The following is a 27,062-nucleotide window of genomic DNA, read 5'->3' as shown; positions in this document are numbered from 1 at the left end:
ACTGAAATGTAGATCGACATCTGTGGGCCATTGTTTCGTTTTCCACATTTGAACAGTGGCAAAGCCTCCCGCATCTCCTGCCCCCACATCACTTAGCGATATACTATTTCCAGTCATCAAGTGAGGCCCCCCACCCCCCTTCACTGGGTCACTTTTTGAATAATACAATAAAAACTGTGAAGAAGTGTTAATTTTTTAAATATTGAAACAAATTTGGTCAGATAAACATGAAAGATAGAAGAAAAAAATCCACTTATCTGATTCATGGAGGGAGGGGAAAGAGGGATGAAATGGAAATCAGTATTTGATTTGAAGCATCTACACATGTCCAGGGAAAGGGAAAACCAGGGAAGAAGCACTGTTCATCTTACAGTAGAGTTCACTGTGTTCTTACTTGCAAGCATGTCTGTTCACCACCCATATTTATAAGCACATGCGTGTCTACATGGGCGCGTATTTAACACATTACATTAGATCAATTAAAACATTTCACAGGAACAACATACTACCTTATAGCAGAAAAGATCTGAGCCGTTGTGCCATCCTGGAGGACAAGGGTCCGTAAATTTAGGCACCACTTCTGTTGGCCTTGGTGGGCCAATGTATTTTTTGCAAATAGAGTAAGCTTTAAATGTGCTGCAAGACTGGACTTTCCACTTCCCGAGGCGTTTTCCGCTTGCCATAGCCACACATCCTCCAGAATATTCTAGAACGTTCACCAAAGATTACCAAGATTTCAGTGTTTATCCAACACTTTCAGGAACAAAAGACGGTTTCATTCAATAAATTATACTTTATTTCTAGCATTTACCTGGCTGAAGACTGTCCCAGTTTGCATATGATAGCTTTTCAGTATTTTCACCTCCGCTTCCCCAACTATACTCTCCCAAAGAGTTGAGGTCTTGCAAGCCAGTCCAGAAATACTGCTCTTCAACTGTGCTATGCTTTCTAATCAAACTATTTATGAATTCTTGTTCAAACCTGTTAAGAGTGTCAAAATCAGAGGGCAATTATCTTTTATCACATACATGAAACTTCTGTAATTGCATAAGAAATATTATATGCCACAAGAACACAGTGGAATTAATTTTTACCCTCACACATTGAAAAAGAAGGGCATACCAAGCAAACTATTTGACCCATACAACCTTCAATACTTACAAGCGCCCTGGCCTCTGCCGGGTGGAACTCTTTGCCACTATCTGTCCGTGCCCTGCGGGACCATGCACAGTTGCGCAGGGCTTGCAAGATGGAATTATTCCACCGGGTCTGGGGGGGGGGGCGGTGGGGGGGTTAGTTGTTGAAGTGTCATCCCCTATATTCCATCTGGTGGTCAAATCTGTAAAATCTGATGATGTTACCATCTTGTTTACCCTCGTTGACACAAATAGGATTGCCGTTTTGCTATTTAATCTTTTAAACTGGTTTGTACTATATCTGTTAATTTATTGATTTTAAGTGGTTTTATATTGTACTTGGTTTTATTTTGCTATATTTATATGGTTTAAACCGCCCATAGCCCTTTGGGGGCGGGCGGTATAAAAAGTCAAATAAATAAATGAATAAATATCATACCTGTTTTCTATCGTGAGATTGCACTGAGTTCCAAAGGACACTTTTTCATTCCCAATCTTGTAGCAAAAATTTCCATGTCTCTTCCAATCCTAGTTTGAAGAATGACAAGTCTTTAACTCAATGGCAGAACCAACATGTACCATACAATCTGACTTCACTACGATGTTACCAAGACATATTGGTGAAAATAAGAATTATTAACTGACACATTTATTCAGCTAATTACTACTGCTCAGAAATTGGCCACAGATTAGATATAAAAGTCCAGAAGCATACTCTCAAAAATGCTAGAAAACAGACACATCTTCAAAATTTATTTTGAAACTCAGAATTCTGAAAAAGGTTATACTATGTTTCCATTTATTACTGAACCATATTCTTAACAAAAAAAAATGTTGAATGGTAAGCAAAAAATGAAGCAATATTACTAAAACATACCAGACTTGATTAAAATAGCATTTAAAAGCACTTCACCTTTGTGGTACAGTCTTTACTAGATGTTGTTTCATTCAAAACCTTTCCTTTTTTCCTACACACATATTTAAGTTGATTTTCACAAGGCAGGACTTTCCATCGACCCAACTGTTATCCAGAAGACAAAGTGGGTTATTCGTATGAATAGGAATAAAACTTAGCATGTATACAATGCTTTTGAACATATTATCTTGCTAAAGTCCTTGCAAAAGGCCTTTAAAATGAGTCAATATTACCCCCATAATATTGCACGAAGCAAGAATAGCTTGTCCAAGGGCACCTAGCAAGAATGAGACATTCATTATTGTGCTCAGAGATTTCAGCCGATGCTCATTAGCTTAAGTACATATTACACTAGCACTTTTATTCCTATAGTCTTTTAATTTTAAAAATCACTTCTTGTGTTAACATATGGCCACTAACAGATTTTTAGAAGTTCTACTTCATTATTTCTTGCTCTTTCAAGAACTGTTATTACTATGAACTACAATTGTGGTACCTTTTATCTTCCTTGATCATCTGAGCTGAAAGATCATTAGCATTTAAGTGTTTTTATCTCTCTCTACGAGAAATAACTATTTATATTTGATACCAAACAGTTTACTGTATATACTCATGTATAAGTCAACCCGCATATAAGTCGAGGCACCTAATTTTATCACAAAAAACTGGGAAAACTTATTGACTCACGTATAAGTCAAGGGTGGGAAATGCAGCAGCTACTGGTAAATTTCAAAAATAAAAAAGATACCAATAAAATTACATTAATTGAGGCATCAGTAGGTTAAATATTTTTGAATATTTATTTCAAAGAAAAACAGTAAACTAGCTCTGTAAGTGGAAAAGGGGGTCAACAAAAACAATATGGTCTCAACAATAATTTTAAAAGTACAAAAACCTTAGCTCAATCAGCAACCAAGCTAAAACACAGGAGTTAAGATCCTTCAAAACTGGATTTTTGGTTAGGGGAGGAATGTTTATGTTAGCAGTACCAACATTTCAGAGTATCTTTAGGAGACCCTCCTGATGATACCACTCAGGTTTGGTGAAGTTTAGTTCAGGGGGTCCTAAGGGTCACTATCCACTCACCATAAGCCGCGGGGTCACCTCTGTAAAAGCCACGGGGGTCCTGGACGCTCCCCACATCTCCGGCGCTCACTGCGCGGCTGCCAGGGATTTACCTCTCTCCCGCCTCCTGGCCGCGCGGCAAATTAGCTCCGCTAAAAACAGCAACTTTTTTAAAAACCCCGCGGGTGCCGCGGGGTTGTGGGGAACCTCGGCTGTTTATGCGCGCTGCCGATTCGCTGTGATGCGCAGCTCACGTGTCAATCAGGGAACAGGGAGCGCCATCTTATTAAGTGGGGCGTCCCCGCCTAAAAGTGCGCCAGAAGATGACGCAGAGACACGTGTCAACACCCATTGCACTTTTCAAGGAAATTGAGATCGCGTACACAACAAGACGCCCTAACATTGCTTTTTTCTTGTTCGAGCTCCACGGTTAGGCAAGGGGCCTTGCAGCCGTTTCATTCAAGACACAGCCGGGTTCTAACGGAGTGCGCTTTTCTTTCGCTTTTATCGTCCGAAATATTTATTTCATTTCGATCTCACAGAGAATTGCGTGTAGCGCCTTTCTGATGACGTTTGCACGTACGCACGTACGAACCAATCACAACCAAAAGTGTTCCAGCCAATCGAGACGGAGACCCGCCCTCGGATGGCCGTGACGCACAAATTCTCCAGCCAATCGGAACGCTCTATTCCCCCTATTTCCATGGAACTTCTGCTCTTTGCTGCCCGTGCAATTTTCCTGTGGGGAACAAATGTCTCCGTGGTCAGAAGCCGCGGAGGTTTTTCACTGCGGGGTCGCTGCGGCGTTGCGATTTGAAGAGGTAAGTGGATAGTGGCCCTAAGTTATGGACCCTCAAAAGGTAGACCCCATTGGTCCATAACTTTGGACCCCCTGAACCAAAATTTACCAAACGTGGGTGGTATTATCAGGAGAGTCTCTTGAAAAATCCCTGAAATTTTGGTGCCTCTAGCCTAAAAACTGCGCCCCCTGGTGGTCGACAAAGAAAAAACCCTAAAATATTTTTTAAAATACACCTGACTCGCGTATAAGTCGAGGGGGGCTTATATGCAAGTATATATGGTATATGCTCTATTCTGTAGCAAATTGACCAGAAGAACACAGAACTTTTTACCTTTCCAGAATAAGCCACGCAATTAGGAGTGCGGTTGAAAGGAACGTTTGGCTCATTCAGATCCCAGTATGTGAAGACTACTTCAGAACCATCTGCCCACTTAAATGAGGCCGGCATGTCCTTATTCATGAAACCAATCCACACTGTGTCATTTGTTTCTATGTTCAAAAGTAAATATAACCATTTCACAGAATGGCAGGGCTAATCAAACAAGTTAGCAAGAGAATAACCATGTAATCTTACAAGCATCTTTTCAAACTGCATGTTTTTAACAAAACCCAAATTCTTTGTAATTGGAGTTTGGATTTAAAGAAGAATTAAAATTTATATTCACTTTTCTCATCACAAATTCCTTCACATCATATACGCTTACAGACATCTTGTGAGGTTAGTGGGGCTGCCAGAGTTCTGAGAGAACTGTGAGTAAGCCCAAGGTTACCCAGCAGGCTTCATGTGCAGGAGTGGGAAAATCAAACACGATTCTCCAGTTTATAGTCCACCGCTCTTAACCACTGCCCCACACTGGCACCTATATTGTATCATATTTCTGTACAGTTTAACCAAGGCTATCTTATTTATGTAATGCACTATCTGAGATCCTAGCAGCAAGGTTTCTGGCCATGGACAAAGACTACCAGTCAAAGATCTGTAGCAAACTTCTGCTATATTACTGATCTCTGAACCTTCCAGAGCTAGGACCCCTTAAACCCCCAAGGGAGCAGTATGGACCTTAATGAGTTACAAGCACGAGATATCGTCATATGATGAAGAAGAGGAATACCCGAAGTTATTGGGTCATTGGAAGACCAAATGGCAAGGGTGGCAAGGCTATGCTGTGATGAAGTGGGGAAGGGGAATAAAGCAAGAAGACATAAAGAGGGCTTTGGTAGATTGTGGAACTCTATCCGCAGGGATGTTTGTCTGTTCCCCTCTATCGCTGTCTTCTCTTTGAGGACGAAGATTTTAGTGCGTGTGTGTATGTGCCCAGCATTCCATCAGTGAAGCTGCTTCCTGCTGTATTTTTAACTGAAACTTTAATCGATGGTTCTGTATTTATATTCAAACGAACCCAACCTTAACTGGCATACCAATAAAAAGCAATACAGTAAATAAAACTTCATTAGAACACCAGTAAAAACATACAACACAGCATATTAGGTAAGTACTAAAATGAACATAGTATATAAAATTCAGTTATTATTAAATAAGTTTAGATTTAACTTTAAAAAATTCTACTAAAAATCTAGAGACAGTACTAGTGATTTCAGCATCGACCACCGATTCTTTATGGGCAGAATCTCTAAGCTGTAAAGGGCTCACCAATTATTGGTATTTATACTGGTTTTATGCTGTTTGTTTTTAGTTGTGTTTAGTTTTATATTGTTTGGCTTAACTTGGTGGCTCTGATTGGGCTGAACTGAGAGAATATACATATTTTAAATAAAGAGAAAGCTGTGTCTCTGAACTTCTCTTTACCAAAAAAAGACTTAGCATGCCATCCTCTCTCCTCTCAGCATGTGTTCAAAGAGAGGCTGGGAGGATGGAGACCATGTCTTTATGTATGTACGCTAACACTAGATCCTTTCAAAAAGCAGCACCCACCACAAAACTTCACAAGGACTTGCAAATCCAGTCCTCTGGTGTGTCACAAGCCATGAGCTAAAGATTTTTTTGTTGATTCAAGTGGTTAACCTCTCCATGGCAGACCTTCATTCTTCAACTCACGCCATCCAGACTTACCATCATGAAGTTGGGTAACAACCAATTCAACATCTGCTAAGGAATGTATGCTGATTAGGTCACTGTTCTTTGCTTTACAAAACTGTTGTGCAGCTTCCCAGGAAGCAGAGATCTTTCTTGGCATATAGCAAAACCCATTGTGAGGAAGCCAGTCAGAATCGCACTCGGTCTCATTGTAGTCTTGAACTTCTGGAGGAGAAAGATAATTAAATGAATTACATGCCAGTTGATTTACAAGTTGCGGTTGGCACAGAAGTACAAACTACTAAAAAAAGGCAACTAGACTATGACAAAAATCATCTCTCTCTACCATCCATCCATCCATCCATCCATCCATCCATCCATCCATCCATCCATCCATCCATCCATCCATCCATCCATCCATCCATCCATCCATCCATCCATCCATCCATCCATCCATCCATCCATCCATCCATCCATCCATCCATCCATCCATCCATCCATCCATCCATCCATCCATCCATCCATCCATCCATCGGGCTCCAGCAGCCTGGAATGGTGCCACTGTTGTTCTGCCGCGCTGCTTCTTGAGAGTTTCCTGCAAACATCAGAAAATCCATGGCGGCTCAAAAAATCCCCAGTGTAGCAAACGAACCCCCCAGCCCCCAGGAATACCCCTAGCACACACCCAGCTGCACCAGCATCTAGGTTTAGGCCAGCAAAGCTGTGGGACTGGGGGCTGCTTCTGGATCAGGCCCAGCCAAGCTGTGTGGCACCCACCACCCTGTTTGCCCCCCCCGCCAGTGCATTTGCCACTTGTGCTGGAAAGGTGGGCACTCACGTTGGCAAGAGGCTATGCTGATTCCATGAACCCCCCCCCCCCCAAAAATAAAAATAAAAATTGGGTTGCTTGTCCTATATTAGTGATGGAGAACCTTTTCGAGACCGAGTACCCAAACTGCAACCCAAAATTCACTTACCTATCGCAAAGTGTCAACATGGCAATTTAACTTGAATACTGAGGTTTTAGTTTAGAAAAAATGGTTGGCTCCAAGGTGCGCATTACTCAGGAGTAAGCTTGGTGGTAGTCGGTGACTTTGCTTTGAAGCAACCGTGCAACGCTTCAAATGGGTGAATCACGACCCTAGGAGGATTTACTCAGAAGCAAGCCCCATTGCCAGCAACCGAGCTTACTCCCAGGTAAAGGATCGCGCATTAGTTCTTCCCATGAAGCTCAGTGTGGTTTAACAGCGCTTAACAGGGTTACCTACACGGCTTCCCAAAAATAGGTCTGAAGTTTAATGCTAATAATCTCTCTGAAATAGTTACACTATTATCACACTGGGGGCCTGGCAGGGGAAGGGGGAGGGGTGCAGGGGGAGAGGGAAGTAAAACTTTCGCTTTCTGAAACCCAATAACCCCACCACCACCAAATAGAAGTAAAAAGGCAGTCAAGGAAGGCAATCTTAAGCAAGAATGCTGTGCGAGGGATGGGATAATTTCAGGAAAGCTAAATTTGTGGAGTAGCCATCTGATTTTTCTTCACATGTCATCACAACACTTGATTTCCCACAAAAATGCAACAGGAACAGAAAAATAAAAGCATGGAGAATATTTTGAAATGGACCTCTCTGTCCCATATTTGCCTCTATTGGAACGGCCCTAATTCTGACAAGGGGGGTGGGGAAGGGATGCTCAGGGCGGTAAGGGATGCTCCTCTCCCTTTCCTACCAGTTGGTTGGGGACTGGTTTAGCTCAATTCTTTATCGGTGTGAAAATTTCGACACCTGCATTCTTGCCATCCCTAGGAACTGGATTGGTATCAAGCGAGCCTAGGGACCTTGCAAGGTCTCTCCTCCCTGCCCTGGGATCCCAGGCACTAAAAGCCCCATCACTCTCTCTCCCAGGGGAGGGGGGCCCTTAACCAACAGTTCACTCCAATCGGGGCGAGCGCCTGAATCCCACCACTGTGCCTGCCCTGCTCTTGGCAGACACACTCCTCCTAAAGGAAGCCCCTCACCCGGACTGCTGCTTTTTAATCCTACGCTCAAAGTTTTAGTTTGGTCCCACAAGTTACACTTCAAGAAAAGCATGCCAGCCTCCAGCCTCCCAAGCTTTGTGGGGGAGGGGGGTACTTGTGGGCTGGTAGATGGTACTTTCAGCAAATCAGGTCAACTCAAGAGGACCTCCCTGAAGCTCAGCTCCAGCCAGCAAAGCGCCTTGTGCATGGCCAACCTGTGCAGCGTGACTCCCAAAGCGTTTGCTGGCAGCCGCCTCTGGCTGGGCGAGGGGGGGAGGGGGAGGGGGAGATGATGGCACGCATGCCTACAGAGAGGGCTCTGAGTGCCGCCTCTGGCACCCGTGCCGTAAGTTCGCCATCATGGTCCTACATGTTCAGTGGAAATTAATCCCATGCAGGTGTATACAGGATTGCACTCTAACTAAACAGCCACATACCAGGAATGAAATCTGCAGTGCACCTCTGATTTACCTGGAAGCTCCACTTTGGTACCATTGAATTGTTTTTTGCAGACATAAGGAAGTGCAGTCTCACAAGGATAACTCTTCCAGAGGCCTGTATCAGCATTCATAACCACACAACTTGTCCCATCCAGCGGTGATGAATTCTGCATCTCTGTGGAAAAAGACTGCTGTTTAGAATCCCATTCGAAATCCAAAGCACACTTTTAAGGAAGTAAGTCCACTGGGCTCAACAGGAGTTGCTTCTGTTTAGTACTGCATTACACTGAATACAACTGTATTATCCATCTTGAAGACCCTGAGATAGGTGGAAGGGTGGCAGAGAAATGGTTTAAATGGATAAATATAGTTATAGGGCTAGAAGGGATGGTGTACACAATATCCTTCCTTGTCCCTTTTGCAAAATATCTCCACCAAGGCACAATCTGAAGAAGAAGAAGAGTTTGGATTTATATCCCCCCTTTCTCTCCTGCAGGAGACTCAAAGGGGCTTACAATCTCCTTTCCCTTCCCCCCATCAACAAACACCCTGTGAGGTAGGTGGGGCTGAGAGAGCTCCGAGAAGCTCTGACTAGCCCAAGGTCACCCAGCTGGCATGTGTGGGAGTGCACAGGCTAATCTGAATTCCCTAGATAAGCCTCCACAGCTCAGGCGGCAGAGCTGGGAATCAAACTCGGTTCCTCCAGATTAGATACACGAGCTCTTAACCTCCTACGCCACTGTGTTGTGTTTATTTACTACAATATTCATATCCAGCTTTTCAGTTCCTCCAGAAACCCCCCTCAGAGAAGCATTCAATCATGAAACTAGCTAAAATATGGCGCGTCAACAAAAATAAACATAGCCAACATGCCGAACAATGGCCAACAAAAAGGAGAACAAGAACAAACATCTGCTCGAGGTTATGGTTTATATAAAATAATGTAATCGAATGTATAATATAGTTACCTTGGCTCCAGCTAACAAAGCTCAAAGGTGTGTGATCTGACCACTGCCAGCCTTCATAACTGCCCAGCTGGTGTAGTCCAATCCAAAATTCCTCTGCAATGCTCCCCTTACCTACAGATGACAAGAAAAAAACTCAACAAGTTGATAACAGAAATATTTCTCTGGTGGAAAAAGAAGAATGTGTTGTTGAGTTGCTACGAACTCATGGTGACCCTATCCACAGGGTATTCCAGGCAAGAGAGAAAAAGACAATTTTTAAATTCCCTTTTAAAAACAGTAGCATGATCCAGTCCAGTCCAAAACACGGTCATTGATCCAACCAGCATCAACCACTGCCTGTATGGTCTCCCAACTGTGGCAAACAGTAGCTCTGGAAATTTGACCTAAGGATGGAAAAATGAGGTGGAAGAAAGGTCTAGGTACCATGCTGTGGCTCAGATCAATGGGATCCCGTACGTCTTGCAGCAGCTGAAGAAATCAGTACTGAAAATTCAGCACAATGCAATTAATGATGGGCCATAAAGTGTTAAAAGGATACACTGGACAGAAGCAGGAAAGTAACAAGCAATAAAATTGCTGTTGTATATAAATATTTTTTATAACCCTAAAAATACCTCAGGTCCAAAGAATTTGCCCAATACATTCTTTCCTCCTCCAAGGCATGGGATACTAACAGTGATGGGATCCAAAAATTTTAGTAACAGGTTCCCATGGTGGTGGGATTCAAACTGTGACGTAGCGCCAATGGGGCTGGGCGAGGCACAACGGGGCGTGGCCAGGCATTCCAGGGGCGGGGCATTCCTGGGCGGGGCTGTGGCAAGGATGCAGTCGCTGTGCTGGTCCTTGGGCGGGAAATGAATGCACACAGTCGCAGGCTGCCACGCACCCGGTGCACCTCCTGCTAGACTGCTTCAAGTTCTACGTGCTACTGCTGAGAGGAGGGGCGTAACTAAGGCAAAAATCATGTGGCAAAATCACCAATTAGTAACCCCCTCTCGGCACACACAAATAATTAGTAACCTACTCTCGGGAACCTGTGAGAACCTGCTGGATCCCATCTCTGGATACTATGCACAATGCTGACCAGATACTGGAGCATTCTGTATTAACTTACTGGTAGACTAACCTTCATTAATTATATTTATTCAACCAGTCCTACTAAAGAAGATGAACATATCAAACGAAGCTGTAGAGTTCAACATCTATATGGAATTTTAAAATAATAGCCAATAAGCCATTTTGAAAGCTATTCTTGCTGTTCCCTATTTCTGACAGCCCAATTCCAGAATGCCCCGGGAATTACAGATAGGCTTACCTTTAAAGTAACTTAACGTAGATGTGTTGGTGATGCTCAGCAAATCTCCACCTTGCCTTTGACATGAGACATAAGCATCTTTCCAAGAAAGAAAAGCTTGAGCGTTTAACTGGTAGCAACTCCCAGAAGCGTTATCATTCTCCCAGGTATTCTGACAACCAGCCTCTGATGAGAGGAAATAAATAATGAAGCAATCAGATCCGAGTCTGCCAAGCCTGGCCATAACATCTATACACAACTTCCACAAATATACAGAGGGCTCATCAAAATGCTGTTTTCCTGGAATGGTCCATCCTCTATGCACCCAGGTAGATAAAGGGGGTTTGACTTGGCAGATGTTGGGATGACCAAGCACCCTTCCTATACCCACATCCAGTTCCTCCTCTTTGCAAGATGCAAATTACAGAGGGTCAAGGTGTCTATGTGCACATCTGGATACAGGTGTGGTAAGTGTACACATACCGGAGAGCAAGTGCTGTGTAGTGGTTAAGAACAGGTGCACTCCAATCTGGAGAACCGGGTTTGATTCCCCGCTCTGCCACTTGAGCTGTGGAGGCTTATCTGGTGAACCAGATTAGCTTGTGCACTCCCAACACAGGCCAGTTAGGTGACCTGGGGGCTAGTCACAGTTCTTTGGAGCATTCTCAGTTCCACCCACCTCCCAGAGTGTTTGTGGGGGGGGGGGGGAGGAGGGAAAGGAGTTTATTAGCCCCTTTGAGTTTCCTTACAGGAGAGAAAGGGGGGATAGAAATCCAAACTCCTCTTCTTCTTCTCCTGCCTCATATTTCCTTCAATGCCTACTTGCATGATCTGCAGTCACATTAATTTACAGCCCTCCTTTCTCACCAAGGCTCTGGGAAGGTTACCAAGTATAAAACAATGCTCTCAACTAGCGTGGGGCCCACCACAAGTGGGCTCAATACCCACACTCCCAAGAATCAGTCCCTATGTTAGTATATGCACTGTTCCAAAAATGTTTTAGATTGCAAGCTAGAAGTACACTGAAACACTAGAGCAAGCACTAGAGCATTTTACTTTTTGAATTAAATTATACAAGCTGTAATAGAACAATTGTTTAAGTTTTTCAATAGATATGGAGTCCCGCCCACCTGACTTTTGAGTATAAATGAACATTAAAATGTACTCAGGATGCTATTTTAGGAATGCCGCTCACCTGGTTTTAAGCAGTACCCCCATTTTCCATCTTGATTGAAATTGTACGTAGTGGAGCACCATTCGCCATCTGCAAACATGTCATTGTGTATGCAGTCATGATGCCATGTGCCATTAAACAGGAAAGGGAATTCACAAGGCTTTCCATAGGAATTACCTTCCCTTGTATATGTCTCTGTAGAAAAACAACCAGAAGTAAATGATTCAATGATAAAATCCAAATATACACAGACACACATTCACAACTAAAAAGGATTCTGGAGGCATTTAGTAGCAGAAGCTGAAACAGTCTTCGTCTACTGTAAACGTGAACTTAAAACAGCAAAACCATGCAGTTAAAGACAAAACTTTTAGTCTTGTGTTCATCAAAACTTCAAAAATCAGCTACAAAAATCAGTGAGAATGAATTTTATATTTGACCTAAAATTATCAATTAAACAGAACCATTTTAAGTCACTTTCACTGTATTCCACAATAATCTTTATACAACACATGTGTATAAAATTAATGCATGCAGTAATACTTCCAGATTTTTGTGGATCCTGGACAAACAGCGCTGATGGATCCCCAAACTGCCACGATAACCCTCCCAAGCACAGTTGCCCCTCCAAACTGTTCTCTGGATGCAAGGAGGCACCACCTTTTGCTCACCTCACCCTCCAGTCTCATTTATAGAGCCTAATATGCACTTACTTGAGAGTAAGCACCACTGAACTAAATGTCTCAGAAAGTGGGACAATACTGTGTGGCACTCTCACACTTTCCCATTACAATGTGTAAGATCTGGTCCAATCTTTTAGAATAGGGGATGAAGAGGTGACATTAGTGCTCCCCCAAGCAGCTAGCCCACCTCACCGACCTTGATGTTGGCCTTGAACACATGGATCGTATCTATAGCACTGCCTAGGTGGATTTGGCATAGGAGTTTGTTTTCTACCAAGATTTCAGTGGCAAATGAGGAGTGATCTTGCAAGCAGCATCCCCCATCCAAATCCGTGTGAGGAACTACTGACTTCTGGAAGGCCTTTTGAGGTCTTATGGAGGGTGCTAAGAGAAGGCAGAGAAATATCCATTCCCAGTATATATTCCAATATAAATTCTAAGGCATAGCTGGCACCAATGTACCAGTGTAAAGTCCTGCATCAATACTTGTCACTTGTTCTTGGCATGGTGTTCAAATGCTACAGCTTCTTAGAGGACTTTCTGAATGTAAGCATTGAGGGGAAGTTGGCACAACCCTGCACCAGCCAGTGACGTAGGTATAGATTTTTTATGGGGTGGGCTTGGTGACTGAGGGCTTTCCGGATGTTCCATTCCATGCATTGTTTCAAGCAAGCTGGACATGTAGTGGGAGGGGTTTGAACTCGAGAAAACCCCTCCCCCCTTTACCTACGTCCCTGGCACCAGCTTTTTCTAACAGTAACTGTCCAAGTTAAAGGATCTCATGAGCGCAACTCTGCCTTGTATATAAGAAATGAGTTAAGGCTAAGATGTAGTTCCTCTGTTCATAAGAACTTTCTATAGGTAGCAATTACATAGATAATCAGGTTTTCCACATTATCAGAGTGCTAAAGAAGCTATTTGTGTGTTGGATGGAGTATACTACCAGACCAGCCATTCTCAACCAGGGTACCCTGGTACCCTTGGGTGCCGTGAGCATGTCCCAGGGGTACCGCGGCAACACTACCACCACCACCCCTCATTTTTGTGGTGTCTCCCACCGGCGCCAGCAAGGACATGGAGCTGGCCCATGGGGCAGGACCTGCCACAAGGTCAGCAGCCGCCACTATCCCCAGTGCTTCCCTTCACCCTGGGAGGGGAAGGTGGGGTGTGTGGCAAGCAGGGGCAATGGGAGGGGAAGGTGGAGGGTGGCAGCAGGGGTACTGTGAGATATGAAGAGTGAGGTCAAGGGTACCCTGACCTCGAAAAGGTTGGGAAACACTGTACCAGACCCTCATTTCCTATGATGTGGATTTTTGTAGTGTAAATTAAAAAAAACACCCAGCTGGCAGTGGAATTGATCGTGCGTGTTATCTAAGTGCATATCAGTTAAACATTTGCAGTAGTTATATATGATTATGCCCCTCTATTTTTAAAAAAGTCAAAAACAGTACAATAAGTGCAATACACAGATGACATTTCCACTTAAATTTTTTAAAAACCCTAGTATATCTGAATGGGGAAGAGGAGAACAGAAACCTCAGAGACTAGATTACAAAAGAGGAGGGCATCAAACTGGTGGTCGATCTCAAGCACATAAGCTTCTCAGGTGGTCCCAATCCAGCTCAATGGGATGTAGAACTTCAAGTTTAACTCTTCAATTTCAGTCAGCTTTGGCTTGTTTTGCTTTTGCAAATCATAGTCAGCCGTCTAGGTTTTTTGTGCAGACATATAGATATTGTATGTTATGACAATACAGCCCCGATACGCTGGTTTGCTTTTCATATATGTGCAGACTCTTCATACTATACTCCTGATGTTAAAGTGGGTTTTTTTAGTATCAGTCTGCCAGTCAAACCATATGCCTGTATTTGTATGTCTGCCCATTATAAATGCAACTATTATGAAATAGTGTAGGCTACATGGTAGCTCTTTTAAATTCAGTCGAATTCTTTGAGCACAGAGCACGCCCAAAAATAACTGTGATAAGACTTTCAATCAAATTCTTCCACAGCAACAATGGACAAAAGAACCCACAAAGTAATCTTCACTTGCTCAGACACGCCAATATTTTTTTTCCCTCAGAGCAGAATTTGCAAAGAGTAGTTTGCCTTGTGAGCTGGAGCGTAACAAGGGCTGGGCATAATAGGCTCTTGTCATGCAGAAATATAAGAGGGCACAGGTAAAACAGAAGTGATATATTGCCTGACCCAAGTACAATTTTTTGTATACCAAAGGTTGGGTAAGAGGATCAGGGGAAAACCCTCAACAGTAACAGCACTCTCACGAGCCCCATGGTAAGGGTGGTAAGCTGCAGTACTGCAGTGAAAGCTCTGCTCACAATCTGAGTTTGATCCCGACAGGAGGAGTCTTCAGGTAGCCGGGTCAAGGTTGACTGAACCTTCCAAGGTTGGCAAAATGAGTGCCTGGCTTGCTGGGGGTAAAATGTAGACAACTAGGGAAAGCAATGGAAACCATCCCATAAACGCAGTCTGCCAGTGAACATCATGATGTGATGTCACCCAACGGACGTCATCCTGATCACTGCACAGGACTATCTTTACCTAATAGCACTCTGGTTTTGAGTTCAATTTTACATGAAATATTTCTATGCAAAATAAGAATATGAAAACAGCTATTGTGTCAGTTTTAACAGCAAAAACCAAAAACCCTCAACAGGGCAGCAGAGGATCTGGGAACAAGACTACCAGTTGTATAACATCAAGACAGAGCTTCTTTTCTTTCTTGAGTGGTATGTTTTATTTGTTTAAATTGTTTCTTTAAATTATACTTATATTTGTAAGCTGCTTTGGGGGCAAAAGTGGGGTGCCAAACTGCCTAAATAAACAGCAAAGGAGCTGGCAAACCAGAGCTGGCATGCCCCAAGCAGCCTTCTGTTTGTCTCCAAAATACTTACTGAGGGTTGAGGGGAAATCACAAACAAAATGCACCACAGTATGGGATCCTGAAGGGCCAAGGGGAACTGAGAAGAACTGCCCCCTCCACTACATTGTCCTCTTTCTCTCATGCTGCCACCTCCTGTCCAAGCTAAGGAGGACCCTGAGCAGGTGATAGTGGAGACGGTGGCGTCTCTTCTACTGCCATCCCAGATCCCCCATCCCAGATCCACTGCAAAGGCATTTCCTCTACACCCTGCCTTGGAGCCTGCCAGGGCAACAACGAGGACGCTTGGGGCATCTCAGTAACTTCCGCCAGGCTTGATTGGCAGAATCATCACAAGTGCTGAATCATGAGAAATAGACTGAGCAGGCACACCTATACATTCTCTGTGCTGGTGGACTTTGCCTGTGGTACTTTTACTAGATAATATGTGCTTATGTTGAAGAAGTAGGTGGTTCAAAGGTATACTACTAAAGAATAAAAACTGGGGAAACATCCTATCTCTTGAGGGCTTCTGGATATTGGAGGCCCCTTCCGCACATGCAAAATAATGCCTTTTCAAACCACTTTCACAACTGTTTGCAAGTGGATTTTGCCATTCCGCACAGCTTCAAAGAGCACTGAAAGCAGTTTGAAAGTGCATTATTCTGCATGTGCGGAATGAGCCAATAATGGCCTATATTCTCAGGAAAAGTGTCAAACGTTTTGTTTGGCAGAAGAGGATTTATAAAACACACAGTACTTAGACATTTTAAAGGAGCACAGTTCCTTGATCTGTTAGACCCTCCCACTTAACCCTGTTGGGTCCTATTCAAGATTTCTTTTTTTAATTTTAAAATTCAGCAAGCCTAATCCTGTACAGTTTTTCCTTATCAACTCATCTCCTAAACCATTCACATCTCTTCATTTTCAGCTTGAGTTAATGAAGGGTGCATGAGGAAATCACAGTGAGCCAACTTTGAATGCGTGTGTCTCCAACTGTTGGACTTGTGTGCATGCATAACCTCACTGTTCTTGTGGAGAGTGGAATGAAGGAATCCTTATTACCTGTATACAGAGAGTTAGCATTCCTCCCCTAAACTAGGATTCTAAGAAAGGATTAACCCAGAATTCCAGTTTTGGTGTGTGTGTGTGTGTGTGTGTGTGCGGGGGGGGGGAGGGGGGGTGTTACTCCAAATAAACCATATGCCTGCATTTGTATGTCAAAGAGAACTAGAGTCAGCTTTAAACCAGGATTCCTTTGTTACTCTCTACAGAAAGGGCAGAGGAGAAAAGAAGGGCAAGGCATACGCACAAATTCAGCAACAACCTGTGTTTGCGAACATACACATGGGCTGGATATGATATTGGAATGCAGGCCGAGACGGCATCTGAAAGGGCTTATAATCTCATTCCTTCTTTTGAGATCCCAATAAGCTTATTAGTCACACTTTACAGAACTTTCGGCCTTGATTATTTATGGGCCTACTACTTCTAAGCCAGCGGTGGCGAACCTTTGGCACTCCAGATGTTATGGACTACAATTCCCATCACCCCCTGCCAGTTGGCCATGAAGCAGGGGCTGATGGGAATTGTAGTCCATAACATCTGGAGTGCCAAAGGTTCGCCACCACGGTTTTAAGCTGTGAAAAATATTAGGCACCGCTCTCTTTTGCTCATGAGCCACGCCCGATGGGAATCGTATGAATGAACCTAACAGCACTGTCCTGAAGACAAGTGAGAAAGTTTGTAGACCGTCATTACAAAGGCTGTTCATGAATAATTGAAGTAATTAAAGGAGTCTGAACATTGCACAGTCATCTGTCCTGGCTTGCAACTCCGTTTCTCTACGTAACTTTTTGTGAAAGCTGCCTTCTCACTCCAAATTGACATGAATATTACAAGCAGAAACAACTTCCATCAAATTATTTGATAATCTGAAACTAAGCTGTAGAACAGATACAAAAGAAGAGCTTCCCTATGTATGCATTACTCAGAACTTTGGTCTAAAGAACACAGAAATTCTGCACCAGTCTTGAAATAAAGTCTGATTCAAAGATTATAGTGTTGGGTAAGAAGGTCTTACCTGCACTGTCAAAAGTTCAGTATCTCATTCACACTAGACTCTCCATTGCTCAGCATACAACATTAGCAGTAGGCCACATTTTACCATGAGAATGGAATCTCTGACCATTTATGCATGCACTACTCACCCCGTAGCTGTTTACTTCGCAGCAAGGTATTCCTGTGATTTTTCATTTGTACAGGGATTCTCCTCCTGAGAAGTGTCTCTAACCAAGCCACCATTTTGCCCACCTGCCACTTCCTTGTTATTTTCGGGTAATTTCCATCTGGGAAGGCTGCCTGCTGCCTTTTCCCCCCTGCCATCTTTGGTCTAGCGTTGCTTTGCTAGACCATGTCAATTTCATGTCCCCTTCACAGGGTCTATCACTCAGCAACAAACCTTCAGCATTTTAAAAAAAGCCTTTCCAATTGTTCTGAAATGGTTGCCCTGAGAAACTGCTCTTGTGTGGGCAGAGGAAGGCAGGGAAAATGAGAAAACTCAAAGAAAGCTTAACACACAGTGATTTCCTTCACTTTCCCTGCGAAGGGAGAGAAAAAGTCACACTTCAATAGCTTTCAGAAACTGCAGGGATTCTCTGATCTGAGAGCACAGTGAGTTCTGAAGAGCATTTATCTATGTGTTTACTTAAAATTGAGAATAGTGTCTCATTTTTCATTCCTGGCCCACATTTGTTACATTTTGTACTTAATAAGAGTCTCTATTTGCAACCTCCTTTCTTTCTCCAAGTAAGACTACGAACCAAAGGAAATACATACCACGATAAGGATATTTACAAACAACATCACTAGAGTTGTTTCTTCTCCAGCTGTCAGAAGAGACCTTGTTTGCAGTAACCAATTCCTCCTTTAATGCCAACTTGTTCTCATTTGCAGTAAGTATGAAGTCATCAGCACATCTCCACCAGAGAATAAGGTTTGAGTCACATTCTACCATTTTCAAAGGTTTATTGGTTTGGGTAATATCCAGTCCAAGGCACTTTTGAGAGCCCAAGTTAAAGAGGCGATGTTGGGAGACCCAAGTCCATAAAGTCTCTTTTGATCTTTGGCAATCCCCTGCCAATATCTGCAGGTTTTTAACTTGAATGCATTTGTTGGTCTTTTTATGTAGAATGGTGAAGGCATTGTCATCTGCATAGAAGAGAGAAACATATATTAGCTATCTGTAATCTGTGGTCTGCAGTAAGACCATATAATACTATAGTGAAACTTTTCTAAAGAATACTTTACTAGACAGTATTGCAAAATATTTCAGTTCAAACTATTCAGCCATCTTCTGCAACATAATAGGTATCTTCCTACCTCCGTAAATGACTATAAGGATATGACCCTTAGCACACTAACAGTGTAATCTTATACAGAGTTACACCCTTCTAAGTCTATTGACTTCAATGGACTTAAAAGGGTATAATTCTGCTTAGAAATAAATTCTACTGATGCCAATAGGTTTTACATCCAAGTGAGTAGGCTGTGGACTGAAGTGCATTTACTGTTAACACTCTTATTTCAAACTTGTCAAAAGTAAAAAAAAATGTTTAATTTAGGATAAATTGGCAAATACCCCAATTCTGTAAAGCAGCCTTCCCAAATGCCAGATGTTAGATTGATTAACACACCTTTGATTCTACAGAAAAGATCATCACTGACTTCACATTGGAACTATTTTGAAAATAACTTTAATTAATCCTTATGCTGACCCAGCTAGTGTCAAGAACTCTGATGCCAGAGTTAATACTTTAATATACACTTATCCAAAAATAAGCTAAAGTAATAGATACATTGCGTGAAACTTGTATAGAAGAAAATAGCTCCAAGTGAACGTTTAGTCCCATAATTTCCAAATTCTATAGAAGTGTCCTCCGTACAGAGACAATCAACTTTGAGTCTGTGATGTGCAATGGTACCTCTAACCGCGGGAGGGAACTGCACAGAATTTCCCTACCTCTGTGCAGAAGTGCAGAGCCTGCGGTAGCTCCCCTGGCCAGCGGTACCCGAATTCTGTAGCACCAATACAGTGCACGTGGCTTACAGGGAACATTGATGATGTGTACATTATTACATGAATTTTTGCACAAATTCTTGGAGACTTACAAAAAGTGGGTAATTGACTCAGGGAAAATGTAATGCAGAACTTACAGTACTTTTGTCACAATAGGAATACAGTACAGTCTCTGGAACCAGCAGAGAGGAGTAGCAGCAGTGGGAAGAAGACTTGGCCAGGAAGAGCAGAGTGACCTGCTGGTGTTCATTTTGGAGGGCTTTTCTCAAAGCCACAGCTTTTAAAACAGTGTATTTTAACAGGGGTTATCTCTTTTTCTCCTTGTAAGGCTCCTGTGAGCTAAGGCTGCTGAATCTGGAAGGTGGGGCTTAACAGGGGTTAACAGAGTTAATCTCTTGTTCCTCTTTGTCCTAAGAGGTGGGGCTTTTGTCCTGAGAGGTGGGGCTTTAGTTCAGTCTCTGGAACCAGCGGCAATTTTAATTTAATTTTTTTTGTTTTTTAAATTAATAAGGACATATTTGACAGATAGTACGCGCAGATAGCTCCAGGGGGGCACTGACTAAAAGCTTAATATTTAAATATCTAAACAAATCAGGATATGAAGGCAGAAAAGCCAGCAGGGGGGAGGGCTTTCCAGTGTTTTTTGCACTGAAGTGTCACATGTATGACTATCTGCCACTAGGACCAGAAGTGGGTAGGTGTGCCTACGCTGCAATGAGCTCCTGGCACTCAAAGAACGTCGTATGCTCTCTGAAGCCAAGGTAGCGAACCTGAGAAGCTGAAGAGGCAGAGAGGGTGACAGGCGAGGCTTTCAGGGGCTTAACAGCGGGTCCCACTCCCAAGGTGAAATCTCTTCAGATGTCATGGAGAATGAAGGCCTTGGGGATGGAGGGTGCCAGTCACCAGAGGTGGGGAAGATGCTCCTTAGATGGGATCCCTTCCCTTAACTGGTGATCAGCTATCCTCTCAAGCACTGAGGATGTACCCCCTGGGGAGGTGGGGGGGGCTCCCTTGCTTAGTGGGTAGATCGATCATTAGAAATGTAGAGAGTTGGGTTTGTGAGAGGCGATGACTGACAGCATGGTGACTTGCCTGCCTGAGGTGCTTGAAGGTTAGGGATGTCGCAGCCGCTCTGAATAGGCTTTTAGACAGTGCTGGGAGGTGGAGTCAGCAGTTGTGGTCCATATTAGCACCAATGACATTGGGAAATGTAGCGGGAGTAAGTTCTGGAAGCTAAATTTAGGCTGCTAGAAACAGGTTGAAGTCAGGACCTCCAAGGTGGCATTCTCGAGAAATGCTACCCGTTCCATCTTGAAGTGAGCTTTAGGCAAAGCGTGTTTTGAGATACTAGGGTCTCCAATGTGTGTGGATGAGAAGGTGGTGTAAGGCAGAGGGTTTCAGATTTGTCAGGAACTGGGGAACCTTTTGGGACAAGGCAAGACCTGTACAAGCGGGGCGGGCTTCATCTTAACCAAGAGGAACCAGGGCTGCTGGCGCCTCAGCATTAAAAAAAGGTAAGGCAGAACAGCTTTCAAACCCGGCAGTCACTGGGGAAAGCCGACATGGTGAGCTGAGGTGACCGAGTTCCGGATACAGTATCTATGAGGATTTGAACAGAGAGGAGAGTTTTTCTTAAATCAACCACATACAAGCGAGGAACATGAAGCAATGTGCGTAGCGACAAGGGATGAGTGTCTGCAAAAAAGGAGCTTGAGGGTAAAACACCATAAATCCGGTAGGTTAAGGGACAGAGACAGGGTATACAGGTGTCTCTTATGCTAATATTAGAAGCATTTTATCTCGACCTAAAATGTGGGAGCTTAGGAGTACAGGAGTTTTGAAGGAGGACTTTGATATGAGTGGGCGTACATGAGGACATGGTGGAATGAGGAGAACCAGTGGGATGCTGTTATGCCAGGCTACAGGCTCTATAGGAAGGGATAGGACAGAGCTTATTGAGGTGGGTTGCCCTTTACATCAAAGAGAGCATAGTATCACACATAAAATAGACAATGCAAGGGGGAGCTGGTTCCCCTACAGAATCGCACTATTGGATATCAATGCCAGGTGTGAGAAGGACAGTTTACGGGGATCAGTAGGAATATATTATAGTCCCCCCAGACCAAAGTGCACAAGAGGATTCTGGAGATGGAAAAAAAAAAGAAATTAGAGAGGCCAACATGAAAGCAAAAAATGTGGTGGGTAATGGGTGATTTTAACTATCCCCATATAAAACTGGAAAAATGCATGTTCAGGGTCATAGCAAGGAGAGGAGAGCATTCCTGGATATGCTAAATGACTGTGGCTTTAGAGCAGATGGTTGTGGAACCAACCAGGGGAGAGGTGATCCCCTAGATCTAATTCTATGTGGGACCCAGGACCTGGTGCAGGAAGTCAGTGTTGTTGGAGCCCGGAGAGGAATGTTTTGTACCACAATGCTGCCGGGGATTCAGTATCTCAGCATGCTAACAAGTGGCAACTACTAATGTAGTTACATTCCCACCTTCAGAAAGGGAAATTCTCAAAAGATGAGGGAGATAGTCTTGCAGGGGAAGCTGAAAGGGAAAAATCAAGAGAGTTAAAACTGTCCACCAGGATGCTTGAGGTTATTTAAAACACAGTTATAAAAAGCTCAGCTGGAATGTGGTTCCACAGGTTAGAAAAAAGGCAGCAAATTCCCCAGTCCAAAAGAAAGCCACCGGCAATTTATGGTTAACAATAAGAGAGGTTGAGGAAATTATCCAGAAAAAAAGAAAAATGTCTTTAGAAAATGGAAGTCCAGTTTGACTGATGAAGAATTATGAGAGGGAACACAAATGGTGGCAAAAGAGAAGCAGGATGCTAGGCTGTAAGTGGAGGCAAAAAAAGGATTATGAGGAACGATGGCTCTGTAACATCAAGACCACCAGCAACAAACAGTTCTTCAAGCTACATCAAAAAAGCAAGTGAAGCCAGCAAGGAAGCGGTAGAGCCGTTAGATGACAAAGGAACAAAAGGGTGTGCTAAAAGATGGCAGGAGATTGCAGAGAGGCTGAATGAATTCTTTTGCATGCATCTGTCTTCACCCAAGAGGAGGTGAGGAACATTCCTGCACCTGAACCAAGCTTCTTAGGGCCCAGCGAACTGAGGGAACTAAGCGAAGATAGTGGTAGACAAGGAAAGAAGTTCAGGCAGCCAAAGTGATAAACTAAATATTACTTTAAATCCCTTGGCCCAGATTGGGTATTCACCCAAGAGTTCTTAAAGAGCTCAAGCATGGAAATTTGCTGGATCTTTTCACTTTAATATGCTGTGAATTCTATCTCTGAAATCAGGCTCCATCCCTGAAGACTGGAAGATGGCCATAATGTCACACCAATCTTTAGAGAAAGGATCTAGGGGACCCGGCAAATTCACAGGCCAGTCAGTTTGACATCTGTTCCTGGTAAATTAGTAGAATCTATCATTAAAGATAAAATTATAAAACATGTAGAAAAGCAAGACCTGCTGAGAAAAGAGTCAAGCATGGCTTTTGCAGAACAAAATCCTGTCATACAGAAACTTACTAGAGAGTTCTTTGAGGGTGTAAACAAGCATGTGGACAGGGGTGAACCGGTGGACATTGTCTACTTGGATTTCCAAAAGGCTTTTGACAAAGTTCCTCACCAGAGACTGTTGAGAAAACTCAGCAATGAAGGAATAAGAGGGGAAGTCCTCCTATGGATTAAAAACTGGTTGAGAAACAGGAAACAAAGAGAGGGTGTAAATGGGAAGTTCTCACAATGGAGAGATGTTGGGAGTGGTGTCCCCCAAGGATCCGTTTTGGGACCAGTGCTCTTTAACCTATTCATAAATGACCTGGAAGTAGGGGTGGGTAGCGTGGTGGCCAAGTTTGCAGATGATACCAAATTATGTAGGGTGGTGAGAACCACAAAGGTTTGCGAAGAGCTCCAAGCGGACCTTGATAAATTAGGTGAGTGGGCTCAGAAATGGCAAATGCAGTTCAATGTAGCAAAATGTAAAGTGATGCACATAGGGGCAAAAAATCCAAACTTAAGAACATAAGAACATAAGAACAAGCCAGCTGGATCAGACCAGAGTCCATCTAGTCCAGCTCTCTGCTACTCGCAGTGGCCCACCAGGTGCCTTTGGGAGTTCACATGTAGGATGTGAAAGCAATGGCCTTCTGCGGCTGTTGCTCCCGAGCACCTGGACTGTTAAGGCATTTGCAATCTCAGATCAAGGAGGATCAAGATTGGTAGCCATAGATCGACTTCTCCTCCATAAATCTGTCCAAGCCCCCTATAAAGCTATCCAGGTTAGTGGCCATCACCACCTCCTGTGGCAGCATATTCCAAACACCAATCACACGTTGCGTGAAGAAGTGTTTCCTTTTATTAGTTCTAATTCTTCCCCCCAGCATTTTCAATGAATGCTCCCTGGTTCTAGTATTGTGAGAAAGAGAGAAAAATTTCTCTCTCTGAACATTTTCTACCCCATGCATAATTTTATAGACTTCAATCATATCCCCCCTCAGACGTCTCCTCTCCAAACTAAAGAGTCCCAAATGCTGTAGCCTTTCCTCATAAGGAAGAAGGTGCTCCAGTCCCTCAATCATCCTGCAATTTGCCCTTCTCTGCACTTTCTATCTCTTCAATATCCTTTTTTGAGATGTGGTGACCAGAACTGAACACAGTACTCCAAGTGTGGTACTTCAAATGTGTGTGCTATATAAGGGCATGACAATCTTCGCAGTTTTATTATCAATTCCTTTCCTGATTATCCCCAGCATAGAGTTGACATTCCCATGGAACTATCAATTAAGACGCCCAAATCCCTTTCCTGGTTCAGACTGATAGCACTGACAACCCTGTAGCGATGTATGTGAAGTTTGGATTTTTTGCCCCTATGTGCATCACTTTGCATTTTGCTGCATTGAACTGCATTTGCCATTTCTGAGCCCACTCACCTAATTTATCAACGTCCGCTTGGAGCTCCTCGCAATCCTTTGTGGTTCTCACCACCCTACATAATTTGGTATCATCTGCAAACTTGGCCCTGCATACCCACCCCTACTTCCAAGGTCATTTATGAATAGGTTAAAGAGCACTGGTCCCCAATCACGGATCATGGGGACACCACTCCCACATCTCTCCATTGTGAGAATTTCCCATTTACACCCACTCTTTTGCTTCCTGTTTCTCAACCAGTTTTTAATCCATAGGACTTCCCTCTTATTCCTTCATTGCTGAGTTTTCTCAATAGTCTCTGGTGAGAACTTTGTCAAAGCCTTTGGAAATCCAAGTAGACAATGTCCACTGGTTCCCCTTATCCACATGCCTATTTACATCCCTCAAAGAACTCTGTAGTAAGTTTGTAAGACAGGATTTGCCTCGCAAAGCCATGCTGACTCTTTCAGCAGGTTTTGCTTTGTACATGTTTATAATTTTATCTTTAATGACAGATTCTACTAATTTACCAGGAACAGATGTCAAACTGGCTGGCCTGTAAATTTCCGGGTCCCCTAGATCCTTTCTTAAAGATTGGGTGTGACATTGGCTATCTTCCAGTCTTCAGGATGGAGCCTGATTTCAGATAAATTGCATATTAAAGTGAAAAAGATCAGCAATTTCATGCTTGAGCTCTTTAAAGAACTCTTGGGTGAATGCAATCTGGGCCAGGGGATTTGGTAATATTTAGTTTATCAATGGCTGCCAGAACTTCTTCCTTTGTCTACCACTATCTTAGCTTAGTTCGCAGTTAAGCCTCCTAAGAAGCTTGGTTCAGGTGCAGGAATGTTCCTCACCTCCTCTTGGGTGAAGACAGATGCAAAGAGATTCATTCAGCTTTTCTGCAATCTCCTGTCATCTTTTAGCACACCCTTTGTTCCTTTGTCATCTAACGGGACCTACCGCTTCCCTTGCTGGCTTCTGCTTTTGATGTACTTGAAGAACTGTTTGTTGCTGGTTTGATGTTGCAGCCATCGTTCCTCATAATCCTTTTTTTGCCTCCTACAGCTAACTTGCTTCTCTTTTGCCACCATTTGTGTTCTCTGGTAATCTTCATCAGTTGTTGGACTTTCATTTTCTAAAGACATCTTTTTTTCCTAATAATTTCCTCAACGTCCCTTTGTTAACCATGGTGGCTTTCTTTTGGACTGGGCTGCCTTTCCTAACCTGTGGAACACATTCCAGTTGAGCTTTTAAGACTGTGTTTTTAAATAACCTCCAAGCATCTTGGACATTTTGACTCTCTTGATTTTTCCTTTTCAGCTTCCTCAAGCACTATCCCCTCATCTTTGAGAAATTTCCCTTTCTGAAGGCCGAATGTAACTACATTAGTAGTTGTCACTTGTTCGCATGCAGAGATACTGAATCTGACAGCATTGTGGTCGCTGTTCCCTATCGGATCAACAACACTGACTTCCCGCACCAGGTCCTGGGTCCCACATAGAATTAGATCTAGGATCACATCTCCCCTGGTTGGTTCTACAACCATCTGCTCTAAGCCACAGTCATTTAGCATATCCAGGAATGTTCTCTCCTTACTATGATCTGAACATGCACTTTTCCGGATTTATATGGGGATAGTTAAAATCACCCATTACCGACATTTTTTGCTTTTGTTGGCCTCTCTAATTTCTTTTTTCCATCTCAGAATCCTCTTGTGCTTTGGTCAGGGGACGATAATATATTCCTAATGTTAAACTATGCTTCACCCTGATATCCACAGTGCTTCTGTAGAGGAATCAGCTCCCCTGCATTGTCTATTTTATGTGACACTATGCATCTCTTTGATGTAGAGGGCCACCCCACCCCAACGCCCTGTCCTATCCTTCCTGTAGAGCCTGCTAACCTGGGATAACAGCATCCCACTGGTTCTCCTCATTCCACCATGTCTCTGTGATGCCCACTATATCAATGTCCTCCTTCAAAACTCTGTACTCCAGCTCCCCATTTTAGATTGAATGCTTCTACTATTAGCATAGAGACACTTGTATACTCTGTCTCTGTCCCTAACCTGGGATTTATGTGTTTGCCCTCTAGCCTTTTGTAGACACTATCACTTATCCACATTGCTATGTTCCTCACTTGTATGTGGTTGATTTAAAAAACCTCCTTCTCTGTCTGCATCCCCATGGACTCTGTATTTCAGGTGATACTCAGCTCCTGTCGGCTTTCCCCAGGAATCAGTTTAAAAGCTGTTCTGCCACCTTTTAATGTTGGCGCCAGCAGCCTGGTTCCTCTTTAGTTAAGATGAAGCCGGCCCCTTTGTACAGGCCTGCCCTTATCCCAAAAGGTTCCCAGTTCCTGACAAATCTGAAACCCTCTGCCTTGCACCACCTTCTCATCCGCATTGGAGACCCTGTATCTCCGCTTCTAGCTTCGCCCTGCTTGGCGTGGAACAGGTAGCATTCAGAATGCCACCTTGGAGGTCCTGGATTTTAACCTTTTCCTAGCAGCCTAAATTTAGCTTCCAGAACCTCCGGCTACATTTCCCAATGTCATTGGTACCAATGTGGACCACAACTGCTGACTCCACCCCAGCACTGTCTAACAGCCTATCTAGACGTGGCGTGACATCCACTTGAACCT

The 27,062-nt window shown here is 43.4% G+C and overlaps 1 protein-coding gene across 1 annotated transcript in view; it reads right to left on the bottom strand.

Moving 5' to 3' along the window:
- The window catches only part of LY75 (lymphocyte antigen 75), a 96,509-nt gene that overhangs the window by 49,660 nt on the left and 19,787 nt on the right, over positions 1 to 27,062 (bottom strand). The window contains exons 2-12 of the mRNA XM_048484484.1: positions 18,249 to 18,620; positions 11,869 to 12,042; positions 10,695 to 10,859; positions 9,380 to 9,490; positions 8,443 to 8,586; positions 5,991 to 6,179; positions 4,251 to 4,408; positions 2,050 to 2,157; positions 1,576 to 1,664; positions 812 to 981; positions 510 to 706 (exon numbers count right to left, since the gene is read on the bottom strand). Of these exons, the coding sequence (XP_048340441.1) occupies positions 510 to 706; positions 812 to 981; positions 1,576 to 1,664; positions 2,050 to 2,157; positions 4,251 to 4,408; positions 5,991 to 6,179; positions 8,443 to 8,586; positions 9,380 to 9,490; positions 10,695 to 10,859; positions 11,869 to 12,042; positions 18,249 to 18,620 (1,877 nt within the window). The remainder of the gene's footprint in view (positions 1 to 509; positions 707 to 811; positions 982 to 1,575; positions 1,665 to 2,049; positions 2,158 to 4,250; positions 4,409 to 5,990; positions 6,180 to 8,442; positions 8,587 to 9,379; positions 9,491 to 10,694; positions 10,860 to 11,868; positions 12,043 to 18,248; positions 18,621 to 27,062) is intronic.

The sequence above is a fragment of the Sphaerodactylus townsendi genome, linkage group LG02 (genome assembly GCF_021028975.2).
Source record: "Sphaerodactylus townsendi isolate TG3544 linkage group LG02, MPM_Stown_v2.3, whole genome shotgun sequence".
Classification (NCBI taxonomy): Eukaryota; Metazoa; Chordata; class Lepidosauria; order Squamata; family Sphaerodactylidae; genus Sphaerodactylus; species Sphaerodactylus townsendi.
The sequence above is the reverse complement of the archived record's forward strand: the minus strand, read 5'-3'. Positions and strand labels throughout refer to the sequence as shown.